Source organism: Paroedura picta, chromosome 4 (genome assembly GCF_049243985.1).
Source record: "Paroedura picta isolate Pp20150507F chromosome 4, Ppicta_v3.0, whole genome shotgun sequence".
Classification (NCBI taxonomy): domain Eukaryota; kingdom Metazoa; phylum Chordata; class Lepidosauria; order Squamata; family Gekkonidae; genus Paroedura; species Paroedura picta.
The window spans coordinates 81,518,654-81,532,048 of NC_135372.1; the positions used below are offsets into that span (position 1 = coordinate 81,518,654).

At 41.4% G+C, this 13,395-nt stretch overlaps 1 protein-coding gene across 6 annotated transcripts in view; it reads left to right on the forward strand.

Moving 5' to 3' along the window:
• Nucleotides 1–12,864, forward strand: part of SLC1A7 (solute carrier family 1 member 7) — a 78,550-nt gene extending 65,686 nt beyond the window's left edge. For all 6 annotated transcript variants that reach the window (XM_077333697.1, XM_077333693.1, XM_077333695.1 and 3 more), the window contains 2 exons: nt 8,323–8,422; nt 9,622–12,864. In XM_077333697.1, coding sequence (XP_077189812.1) covers nt 8,323–8,422; nt 9,622–9,858 — 337 coding nt within the window. In that variant the 3' untranslated portion in view covers nt 9,859–12,864. The remainder of the gene's footprint in view (nt 1–8,322; nt 8,423–9,621) is intronic.
• The last annotated feature ends 531 nt before the right edge of the window (nt 12,865–13,395 follow it).

Here is a 13,395-nt window from a genome sequence, read left to right on the forward strand (position 1 = left end):
GATGCCGCCGACCACACCCTTCCCACCCGCACCCCGGACCGCCCTCCCTGCCCGCCACACCTGAGCCCCAACATCCATCCACGGCTGCCGCCGCCCGCACACTTCCCCCCCCTCCACTTGCGCCTCACTGCTTGCCCGCCTTTCCCCGGCCTTCCCCGCCGCCGCCGCCGCCACCACCACCACGGCCTGACCTCCTAAGCCCTCCTCTCCAACACGTTTGCCGCCGCTGCGGCCAGCCCTCCAACATGGCCGCGGAGACAACGAGCCCGCCGACGAGCAGCTGCCCGCGCTCCAACATTGCCACCGACACACAGAGGCCGACGATGAGCCGACGATGAGCCTCCAAAATGGCTGCAGATACTAAGAATCCGCCGACAAGCCGCCGCCCGCGCTCCAACTTCACCGCCGATATCACGAGACCACCGAGGAACCACCGCAGGAGCCCACGGCCTCCCTTCTCACCTCCTCTTGCTGCCCGCCGCCACGACAAGGACGCCGCTGAGCCACCGCCCGCCCTCCAAAATGGCCACTCTCACAGGTAAGCTTCCTTGCCTCACGCTGCCCTCGCCTCTTCCTCGCTCTGCCCCCGGGACCCCTGCCATAGTGTGCACCGCAGCCGATGCGGCACATTTGCCACCCCTCTCCCTTTCTACCCACTCGGTGGCCCCGTCGCGCACGCAGGGTACAGGGGCGCTTCCAGGGACCCCTGCCCGCACCCCCTGGAAAGGCGGAGCGCCTGCTAGCGCCCATTGTATTTTCGCTACAATGGGCTTTATTCCTAGTAAACCCATAAGTCCAGAAAAGGAGAAGGGCAGGCTGGAGTTGTGGGGAACTGCTGGAGTCTTCTGTTCTGATGCAGCCCTTTGCATTTTAAATATGCATGTGTTTTTTGACAAATAAAGAACAGATATATAAAGCATCAAGAAACTTAGTGGTACAAGCCGTTCCAGTCATATCATGACACAGACATTTTCTACTGTTCATCCCCAGATTCTTAATACAAAGGCATATTGCTTCTAAATGCAGTCCTATCAGCTATGAACATGAAGGTGAAATCTCCATAACAGACAGATTGGAAAGGACATTGCATATTAAAAGTACTGTTTTAAAATTACTGCTACTAATAATCTTCACCCAGAATTAATTTACAGTATTTGCGGGCGTATAAGACTACTTTTCCCCCTGAAAAACATGCCTCCAAGTGGGGGGGTTGTCTTAAATGCCGGGTGCATTTTAGTTGAGATAGACATAGCTGCCCATAGTGGCCCATAGTACTGTATGTACTGTATTTTGAGTGGAAATGTTGGGGGGTCGTCTTATACGCCCAGTCGTCTTATACACCGGCAAATGGTATTATGAAAATAGCACTTGTCCTTCTTACTGTGCAAGACATGAACCAACCTATTCAATCTTACTTTGTATCTCTTATTGAGTAAATGCTAATTTTCAAAGGTAGTTGGTTGGCATCCATTTTGTATTAGCAGTACACATTGTAACTTGTTTAAACCAGATAACGAAGCATATTGGCTGGGCAAGTCTGTCCCATGATGCTATTTCTTCATGTATCTCATAAAAGTTTACTGCACTATAATATTTGGTTATTTTTGCATCTCTTAGTGGAACATTGGCTCAGGTTGGTACATTGCCATAGCGTGCTAGATTTGCGTATGTTGCTGGAACAATGCCACAAGGTGTACACTAGCCTTAGAGACTAAAATAGTCTCTGAAAAGGAGACAGCGGTGGAGATAAAAAAATACAATAACAAAATCAGGCACACAGTTTTGCTATGTAAAAAGCTGTTCAAGTTCTCAGGCTTTCTGTGTGTTACAATGTTTCTCCTTTGCTTTATATTGCTTCCTATTAATTTTCAGAATTGAGTATATCCTAGTCAGACTCCTGGCTGTATTCTTGAACAGATTCTTAATTATCAATTTGGGGGGCTTTAATTACAGTTATTCTCATTGCAATCAAAGTAACAATAGATCATTCATTCTTATTTTGTTTTGTTATAAATTATCAGCATGAAAAGTTGCTGTGGCTGGAAAGAGAAAAGGAGTAATTAACGTAACAAGCCATTTTCCAGTGTGTTGAAAATGCAGGAGAAATGTGACTGAGTGTAGTAACTGTGGGAAACAGAAGTGGTAGGTCAAGGGAAATTTAGCCTGCTCCAACTTTTCTGGTTGAAATCACTCTCTGTCAACAGCACCTATTCAGCAACAAGCAGCATTTGAAGATATAAATCTACCACCATTACACCCAGTTCTGTCACAATTGCCTCCTACCAAGTTTCAGTGCTACAATTACAAGTTAGTTGAGGCAGGAGTTTGTAATTGTTTTGTTTCTGCTGTTGAATGAAGTAGCATGTACAATGATGACAAAATAATAATAGAAATGACAACAACATACGGTTGAATCCAGCCTAAACTGGCAATTTCCATTGATACCCCTTCCTGCTGTACACCATCCTCATGCCATTCCTCAGATTCCCCCAGTCCCCCAAGAGGAGCATTTCATGATGATCGGTGAGTTGCAGTGGCAAGGTGAAGTTTAAAAGTTTCATTCTAGTGAAGGAAATGATAGCCTGAATCCAATCTATGTTGTTGTTATGTGCGAAGTCGTGTCCGACCCATCGCGACCCCATGGACAATGATCCTCCAGGCCTTCCTGTCCTCTACCATTCCCTGGAGTCCTTTTAAGTTTGCACCTACTGCTTCAGTGACTCCATCCATCCACCTCATTCTCTGTCGTCCCCTTCTTCTTTTGCCCTCGATCACTCCCAGCATTAGGCTCTTCTCCAGGGAGTCCTTCCTTCTCATGAGGTGGCCAAAGTATTTGAGTTTCATCTTCAGGATCTGGCCTTCTAAAGAGCAGTCAGGGCTGATCTCCTCTAGGACTGACCGGTTTGTTCGCCTTGCAGTCCAAGGGACTCGCAAGAGTCTTCTCCAGCACCAGAGTTCAAAAGCCTCAATTCTTTGACGCTCGGCCTTCCTTATGGTCCAACTTTCGCAGCCATACATTGCAACTGGGAATACCATAGCTTTGACTAAACGCACTTTTGTTGGTAGGGTGATGTCTCTGCTTTTTAGGATGCTGTCTAGATTTGCCATAGCTTTCCTCCCTAGGAGCAAGCGTCTTTTAATTTCTTTGCTGCAGTCCCCATCTGCAGTGATCTTGGAGCCGAGGAAAATGAAATCTGTCACTATCTCCATTTCTTCCCCATCTATTTGCCAGGAATTGAGAGGGCCGGCTGCCATGATCTTTGCTTTCTTGATGTTGAGTTTCAAGCCAACTTTTGCACTCTCCTCCTTCACCTGCATCAACAGGCTCTTTAGTTCCTCTTCACTTTCTGCCATTAGAGTGGTATCGTCTGCATATCTGAGGTTGTTGATATTTCTCCCTGCAATCTTGATCCCAATTTGTGACTCCTCTAATCCCGCCTTTCTCATGATGTGCTCCGCATACAAGTTAAATAGGCAAGGCGACAGTATACAGCCTTGCCGAACTCCTTTCTCAATTTTGAACCAATCCGTGATTCCATGTTCAGTTCTCACTGTTGCTTCTTGACCTGCATATAAATTTCTCAAGAGACAAATAAGATGCTCTGGTATTCCCATCTCTTTAAGAACTTGCCACAATTTGTTGTGCTCCACACAATCAAAGGCTTTAGCATAGTCAATGAAGCAGAAGTAGATGTTCTTCTGGAACTCCCTAGCTTTTTCCATGATCCAGCGTATGTTGGCAATTTGATCTCTAGTTCCTCTACCTCTTCGAAATCCTGCCTGTACTTCTGGAAGTTCTCAGTCCACATATTGCTGGAGCCTAGCTTGTAGGATTTTGAGCATAACTTTGCTAGCATGAGAAATGAGTGCAATGGTGCGGTAGTTTGAACATTCTTTGGCATTGCCCTTCTTTGGGATTGGAATGTAAACTGACCTTTTCCAATCCTGTGGCCATTGCTGAGTTTTCCAAATTTGCTGGCATATTGAGTGTAGCACTTTTACTGCATCGTCCTTTAAGATTTTGAATAGTTCAACTGGAATGCTGTCACCACCACTAGCTTTATTGTTGCTCAGACTTCCTAAGGCCCATTTGACTTCACATTCCAGGATGTCTGGCTCCAGGTCAGTAACTACCCCACTGTGGTCATCAGGGATGTTAAGCTTGCTCTTGTATAGTTCTTCTGTATAATTTTGCCACCTTTGCTTAATCTCTTCTGCTTCTGTGAGGTCCCTACCATTTTGGTCCCTTATCATACCCATCTTTGCATGAAACGTTCTCTTCATATCTCCAATTTTCTTGAAAAGATCTCTGGTCCTCCCCATTCTATTGTTTTCTTCTATTTGTTTGCACTGTTCATTTAAGAAGGCATTCTTATCTCTTCTAGCTTTTCTCTGGAATTCTGCATTCAATTGGGTGTATCTTTCTCTTTCTCCCTTGCCTTTCACTTCCCTTCTCTCCTTAGCTATTTGTAAAGCTTCCTCAGACAGCCATTTTGATTTCTTGCATTTCTTTTTCTTTGGGATGGTTTTAGTTGCTACCTCTTGTACAATGTCGCGAACCTCCGTCCATAGTTCTTCAGGCACTCTGTCTATCAGATCTAATTCCTTAAATCTATTTGTCACCTCTACTGTATATTCGTCGGGGATATGATTTAGTTCGTACCTGAGTGGCCTAGTGCTTTTCCCTACTTTCTTCAATTTAAGCCTAAATTTTGCAACAAGAAGCTCATGATCTGAACCACAATCAGCTCCTGGTCTTGTTTTTATTGCCTGTATAGAACTTTTCCATCTTTGGCTGCAGAGTACATAGTCAATCTGATTTCTGTGTTGACCGTCTGGTGATGTCCATGTGTAGAGTCGTCTCTTGGGTTGTTGGAAAAGAGTGTTTGCTATGACCATTGTATTCTCTTGACAAAATTCTACCAGCCTGTGCCCTGCTTCATTTTGTACTCCAAGGCCAAACTTGCCTGTTATCCCAGTTATCTTTTGGCTTCCTACTTTAGCATTCCAATGCCCCATGATGATAAGCACATCATTTTTTGGCGTTGCTTCTAGAAGGTGTTGTAGGGCTTCATAGAACTGATCAACTTCATCCTCTTCAGCAGCAGTGGTTGGGGCATAGACCTGGATCACTGTGATGTTGAATGGTTTGCCTTGGATTCGAACTGAGATCATTCTGTCATTTTGGGGATTGTATCCCAAGACTGCTTTTCCTACTCTCTTATTGATTATGAAGGCTACTCCATTTCTTCTGCGAGATTCTTGTCCACAGTAGTATACCTGATGGTCATCTGAATTAAATTCACCCATTCCTGTCCATTTTAGTTCACTGATTCCTAAAATGTCGATGTTCAGTCTTCTCATTTCTTCTTTAACCACGTCCAGCTTGCCTTGATTCATGGATCTGACGTTCCAGGTTCCTATGGAATAAAAATCTTGAATCCAATCTATAGGCTCCAACTAAGCATCATCTACCTGTGCTCCTGATCTAGTCCTTGTGTGAGATAAAGCAGAAGTGCAGTAAACAAGCAAGTAGATAATTTGGGTAAATGTATTCCACCTCACCACATCTGATTTTTTTTCTTTTTTGCCGTGTACAGTGATAGGTAATAAAAGGAGGCAGATAATATAGATCATATCATTATAGAATTGGAAGGGATCAAACAGGCGATCCTGCTCAGTGCAGAATCAGCTTAAAACAGGGGTGGCCAAACTGTGGCTCTTCAGATGTGTGTGGACTACAATTACCATGAGTTCCTACTGGCACTATGCTGGCAAGGGCTCCTGATAATTGTAGTCCAAGGACGCCTGGAGAGCCACAATTTGGGTACCCCTGGCCTAAAAGAATCCATTATAAGTATCTGTTCAGCCATTGCTTTTAAAGACCACCAATGAGGAGGAGCTTACCACCTTCTTAGGACATCAATTGCTGAACTACTCTGACTGTGAAAAGAAAACATTTCCTGATATCTAGCCAGTACCAGAAAGGCTCAGAAGGCCAGCTCTTATTAACATCCTTTACTTTACTCTCCAGGTGGATATTGTATATAGATATTACTGTCAGTTAATTAGTGTGAACTCTTACCTTAAATAATTGTTATTGCTCTGTACCTTTTAACTGATATCACATACTTTTCAAATCTTTTGAAAAAACAACTATTTAATATCTAACTATACGTAATATTCATATTTGGGGAAAACTATAAAGAAAGTATGCAAGCTGAAATGGACTCGGGGGATTGGTAGAGAACAAGAAGGCCTGGAGGATCATTATCCATGGGGTCATGATGGGTCGGACACAACTTTGCACCTAACTGACTGACTGACTGACTAATAAGAAAGTAAATGTATATAAATGACTGTATGGTAAGTGCTGTGTACTTACACAATACATACTCTGCATAGATTCTTCCACCAATCAAAAGTGACACCTTTTACCAATCTGTAACAATATCTAAAGCTGCTTACTTATGCTATACTTTAAAGAAAAGTACTTTAAAACATCTAATGTTACGGCAAATTGCTGTTATTCTTAATTAGCTTTGAAATTCATAATGGGAAGTTTATCTTTATTCATATACATCCACACACACTTAACAGCATATGAAAACCTTTTGGGTTCAACTCAACTTCATTCTCTATTAAGATAAAAAGCTAAAATCTGGACAATGCTGCTCTTGGACCCTCACTTGCTTTTCTAAGCCAAACATCTGGATGTTCCTGGATTTCAGCTTTATGACCCACGTCAATATATTAACCAATGTGATTGACTTTTCAGATGTGCTTGTTTGCACTGGAAAAATGAGGAAATCACATGATGAATTTCAGATTTAATGTTGCATTGCCAAGATGAACTTGATTTAGCTTCAAATATAGTACTAAAAGTAGTTCCATCTAATACATCTGCCCTTTCCCCTCAATTTTTTATGTTCTTGAAATCAGCTTAAAAACTGCATTTTGCAAATGTTTCCCTTTTCTATGTCATCTTCTGAAAAACTGAGAAGTCAGAATGAAACAGATTTTAGCAGGCTATGCATAAAGGAAAAGGGGTCATGAGAGAAAATTAATTGTTACTAAAAGCTAATGTGACAGCAATGGAGAGATGGAGAGAAACACAACTTCATAGTATTTTCAAACATACAGATGTTTATCTTCCAGCAATTCATTCCTTTCCTTCAGTCTATGCAGTCCTTGCCTCTCTATCCATCAGCAGCAAATGTCCGCAGTCTGTTTCTTTTCCAACTGGAATGAAAATGTTGTGTTTTCTACTCTGCATCTGGACATGCTTAATGGCTCCCCATGCGAATATTTCTTTTAAAAAAATGGCCTATATAAAGTACATTTCCCTTCCTTGTTCTCCTGTTTTTGTCTTTACAGTATGTTCCAGTTTTATTTTTAATACTTGGCTCAAGATTTGCTTCCTTTATTATTTGCAAAATATTCTTAATATTTCTGGACTGGTAGAATAAGAAGATTCTTCCTTTATTTTCAAATCCCCTAAAATTTTGCTGGATTTCACACGTCATACAATTAGCTCCAGATGAACCCGTGAAGTTGCTGGTTGCCAGCAAAATGAAATCAGGAGACCAGAAGCACGTGGCCAGTTGGAGAGCTGGGTTGGATTAGTGGGTCTCCAGAATGAATGTGGCTATTTCTTTAAATATTCATATTGTTTTTGTCTAGCAAAGTTAGCCAAAACATCTTACAAGTAGCATTAATAAAAAATACCAGTCACAAAAAACTAATATGTAATAATCTTAAAAAACCAAAACAAAACCCCTAAGCAGAATAAAACTGAATAAAGTTACTAGGGAATCAAAACAAGGAGCCAAATTATCTACTTAAGGTTAAAATAGGGAATCCGGTTAACATCAGCAGAATTAAAATAGGGAGAAAAATTAATTATATTAAATTTTAAAACCCTCTTAAACAAATCTATATTTGCCAGAATACTAACAAAGACGGTATCAACGTGCAGGAAAGAAAATTCCACAATCAAGGCCACCACCTTTAGACTCAATGTGACACCAATTGCCAAACCTCTGATAGCAGTGGGAAACAGGAAGCCCAACTGCATTGAAAGGAACTGTGGTCACAACTTCTTGGATGGGTGACCACCAAGGACAGCCAGGGTTAGTATGGAGAGGAAGGCAATCACAAACCACTTCTGCTCTTCTCTTGCCTTGAAAACCTCATGCAGGGAGCCAGTTGATTATGACTTGACAACACTTAATTCGTATTGATTGTTCACTTCTGAATAAGCATATATGATATTAGATTGCACGAAAACAAACCTCTGCATGTTACTGCTTTGTTTGACAGGGACAGGTTCCGAACCATGATCAATGTATTGGGGGATGCCCTTGCTGCTGGAATAATGGCTCACATCTGCAGAAAAGAATTCACCAAGGATGGGTCTGAGGTAGGACCAAACCGACAAGATAATTTTGATAAGTCACTGTGTGACTAACTTCTGTGTAAACATGGAAGCAAGGGAGGGGCACACCCGGAGAGGGGGCGAGGTTCCCAGCTCATTGCCCTGGATGCTGTCCCTCCTTCATCAGCTCTCCATGCAATAATGGCAACAGTGCTAGCAACACCTGACCTGACAGTGGGCTATCTGGCTCCTGCTTGGGAGCAGGAAGAGAGGCGTTTTCAAAGCAATTGAATCCTCGTAGCCACCTAACCAGAGGAGGAATTAAGGAGCATCAACAGGGTGCACTTATTTAACTTTGTTAAGGGTGTTAAGAGAGGAATTCCCAATCCCAGATGGGTTGGTTTGACCCCACACAGTGGCAATTTACAAGTTCTTTCTCATGCCTGGAGGGCACCCTGCTCATGTGACTTCCAGAACTGAGTCCCAACCTGTTAGAAGCCTGAGTCCTGCTGTGTTTTAAAACCGTGGAGGGGATATAGAAGCTTTTCTATTGGCCCTGAATGGTGGATATTCTACCAATAGAAAAAAGGCAGTATTGTTGCTGGGAAGATCCTATTGGTCAAATATCTCCCACTCAAGACCAATCACCTCCTTTTTAAAGAAGTGAGTAACTAGCCAGTGCACCTGGTGTTTTATATAGTGCTCTTATGAAGTTATGATGATTATGGTATATGATGATGATGACAATGATGGTTTGTTTGTTTGTTTATCACATTTGTATACCACCCTCCCCTGAGGTTCAGGGCAGTTCACATGAAACATAAAGGAACTATACATCAAACTCAGTTTTTTACATCGAATAGAAACAGCAGCAATGGTAATGACAATAACAACAACAGAAGAATAACAGTTCAACAGAACAACAATCAAACAGGTCCATGGTTCGAGTCAGGTGCATGTATTCCTGGGAGGGAGGTTCAGGGGCCTAATGGGTATTGTTGGTCCTGCTCAACCTCAATCAAATGCCTGACAGAAGAGTTCCCATTTGCAGGCCCTGTGGAACTGTTTTCGTTCCATTTGGACCCTGATCTCCTCTGGGAGCTCGTTCCACCAGGTGGAAGTCAGGATAGAGAGGGCTCAAAAATGGTATTTTGGAACGGTGGCATGTAAGAGAGATATTTGGATTGCCACACTTTTATCTAAATTATAACACCATTATCTGTATCTTGCTGATTTGTTTATAGATGCCTTTGATCTGTGAAACAAAGCCTATCAGCATCCACCAGATCATGGCTTACCAAAGAAATGGCTGTGTGAAGGGCATGAATGAGATCCGTGGTCCAGCATCAGCAAAAACCTTCCAGCATCACATACCTGTTCAAGTGGAGCAAGAAGAAAACCACATAGATAACCACACAGAGAAATCCCGCAGTAAAGACCACTGCACTATTGAAATCAATGAACTAGAAACAAATGTGTAACTGCTAAATTTGGTGGTATCTGAAACCCAATAATACCCAATTACCTCACAGCTGACGGTAGGGACAGTATTCTGCCTTGAGTGAAAAGCATAGAATGACTGTCGTGAGTGCACTAAAGTTATGAGGCCAGCTGTGAACATCTGTGAAGACTGACAGTTTCAAAGGGTGTGGCTTTTTCAATGGGCTGGGTGATTTTAGCACAAAGGAACTTAATAAATGGACAACTTTAATCTTATTTTGGGCAACTGATATGATTCCAAAAGCGTATTTAATACTTTTGTGGAGGTAAAAAGTCTGTTCCTGTTAAAGTGGCTCCTAACAGCTCTCCCTCTCTCACACCCACTAATCTTGAAGTCTACAGCATTCAGTAATGTCTTTTGTTTCCCTAACCAAAGAGACGTGTCATGCTTAGTTCCAGAATGATCTATGGAAATCGCACTGATCTTTTAGCATCAAGGAACAAATCTTTTTACATTTAACCAGTGTGGCAACAAGCTGAAAAGGACAGGCCAGGATATCATTTCGTGTTTGTAAGATTGTATTGTTATAAACCTTGCAAAATAAAAATAGTTGCAGCATAACAAATCACGGACCACACTCTCCCTCATTCTAACCCACATTGAAATATTGTTTTCTGTGTATCTAATAGGCCCATTTCATTGCAACATGCATTTCCGTAGTTGCATTTTAATTGTCCTTCTCCTGTATCTCCATTGACTGCAATGACGATGGAGCATCGATGAGACATGACAGGGATTTTGAAACAGTGGTTTGTTATTTGGCAATTTTTTTTTTTTGCTTGCAAGGGTTATAATGTGCATGATGCAAATTATATTTCTTTTTGAAACAATAGGGTTTTTTTTATTAATTTAAGACTTTATTATTACCAGGACAGTCTCATTCTTGAAACTCTCGAAAAGTCAGTTTGTTAAGCTGCAATCCCAAAAGATCCCAACAAGCAAATGTCAGTTTGCCTTCCAAGTGCCAGATGCATGCTGCTGCTTTTTCTTTTTTCCTTCAATCCTTTTTTTAAAAATCTAGCTCCACAAGTGTTAGTATTCCGAGTGTCTGGACTGTGGGAGCCCAAACACAAAAGAACTGGTGCTAAAGAAGAGTACGCAATGTTCTCTCATCTGTATAGATTATATATGAAGCCATTTATGTCCCAGATCTCTTGACTAATATAGACCTTATGGACAGAAAGAAGATGAAACGTGTATGAAGATGGCCCAGTAATATTGTAATGTTATTCTCAGTTCCATCATAATATTTTTATGAGCACCTTTCAATTTGCTCCTCTGAATGCATAATCATGCTTTTCTCCCCCTAGCTAGACTTGCTTCAGTCCCAAGTGTACAGCCATGCATTCCTTTGCTTCTATATGGAAATGACATATATTTGACAGTGGAACGCTTTGAGGAATAAGGGAGCAGTGCTGTGGCTATTGAATGGACAGTGCCAATTTCAGTGTCATAAATTGGATTTGATGGAGTATGATTAGAATATCTTCAATCATTGTGCTAAAGAGAGTTCATTCTAACCTGAAAGCCAGAATATATGCAAACTTAGGCCCTAACTAGATGAGATTTTAGTTGATCTGCAAAGGGAGCTACTCATCTGTTTAAAAGTAAAAATAGCAGTCAAACGCAGTCCCCCTAATTCAGCCTGCGACTTAATTTGGTGGTGGTGGGGGATTCTGTTCCAGCCCTGCCTGGTTCTGACAGTCAGATTTGACCCTTGTCCATGTCTATAGACAAACATGCAGAAGAAGAATGACAATCCAAAGAGTTCACCGTATGGCTGCTATTTCATATTTAAAAGGTTGTGTGGGGAGATGATCAAGTATCTTATCTAGTTAAACACTTAGACCAAGGAAGTCTAGTTTCAGATTATATTCAGCCATAAAGCTCACCGGGGAACTTGGGCCAATTGCTATCTCGAAGCCTACCACCTCACAGAGTTGTTGTGATGGTTAAATGGTAAGGGGCACAGAACTATGTTCATCACAAAGCTCCTCAGAGGAAAGTAAAGATTAAACTGCAATAAATAAACCAACATTATGGCAGGTGTAAGTTTATGACAAGATATAGTTACATGACAAACTATTTTAAAAGCAAAATCTCAAAAGTACAGGATCCTTTTGCCTTCGAATGTCCTACATGCAGAAATGTTATGTGGTAGTGTTCAGTGTTACTCTGAACATTGCTTGGCAAGCAGTGATTTAAGGTTGGATTCCAAATCCATATATCTCCTATGCTGCAGGCTTCTGAAGAAGTGGCCACTAGGAACTTAACTTCTCTTGGGACTGGAAGCTACCTTCCTTTTCAGTGCCTGCTTTGGAGAAAAGATGTCTTTCATAGCAGATGGCTTCTTCTTCAGTCTGAGCTTGGTTTCACAGTTGATTGACTATGTCTCAGCACACTCCCATCTCTTGCCTCATCCTTTCTCTTTCCCTGAAGTTTTACTTTCCCAGATTACTTGCTACACTGGCAGTCTGGGTATGTTTCACCCCTGCCTTATTCTTTCATTATAGATAGGGAGTAATTTTTATGTCCTATATTGTGCTACCCTATGCAAGTTTGCTCTAAAATAATTTCCATTGCATTCAGTGAATTTAATCTCAAATAAGTGTGCATAGGATTGCACAAGTGGTCTAGTGAAAATGAGACACAGAGCCATTTGGAGGGGGGGGGAGTAAAGGATCTGACACTGTTTACACATCTGTGCCAGCCCTAAGATTTGACTTCTGTAGAAAGTTGCTGTGGATATTTGATTCTTGTTTTCTTTATCCCTGTCTTTCTGAGGGCTCTTTACCCACTCCCCTTTCTCCCCTCTCCCCTTTCTTCTCCCACCTCTTTGAGTTCTTATATTATAAAGCAGCTCTTCATGTATTACCAATGTTTTCAAATGGAAACTGTTTTTAATAAACATGTCGTCCTCTACTAGACTGAAGTGCTTTCTTATTTATTGTGTCATAGAGCTGAAATAAAATATTTTCATACTTTACACTAGTCAGTTTTTCAATTTTTGCCATTCTGTTTTTGTATAAGGAATTTCATAATTTGGTATTTGTACCTCCACATTTAAACATGAAGTGTTTGCCTCAGAATTCAAATGTGAATGTTCTAGATATATTGGCATCTTACTTGATGGCTTTATTTTATTCAATATGAAAATTCATAACAATTCAAATAGTAAATAGTACTGGATATTATCACACACGTCAGAGTACACAATTACATTTCAGCTATCAAATACTGCCAAATATTATCACATGCCACTAATCAATACTCTCATTATTTATAGACCAAGTGATCTCCAAACTGTTCTCCTGTAAATACTGAAAGGATTTACGCACCCTAAAAATAGTGAAATCCATACTTTTCATTGTCATTATATTTCAGCCCCTCCATATGATGTTGCCAACATGCAGCAGTAAATGGCCAGCTACATCCTCCATTTTAAAACCAAAAGTAGATTCACCAACTTATGTAGCTACTGGAGAGCAATCAGCAGGCCACCAGCAAAAAAATGTAT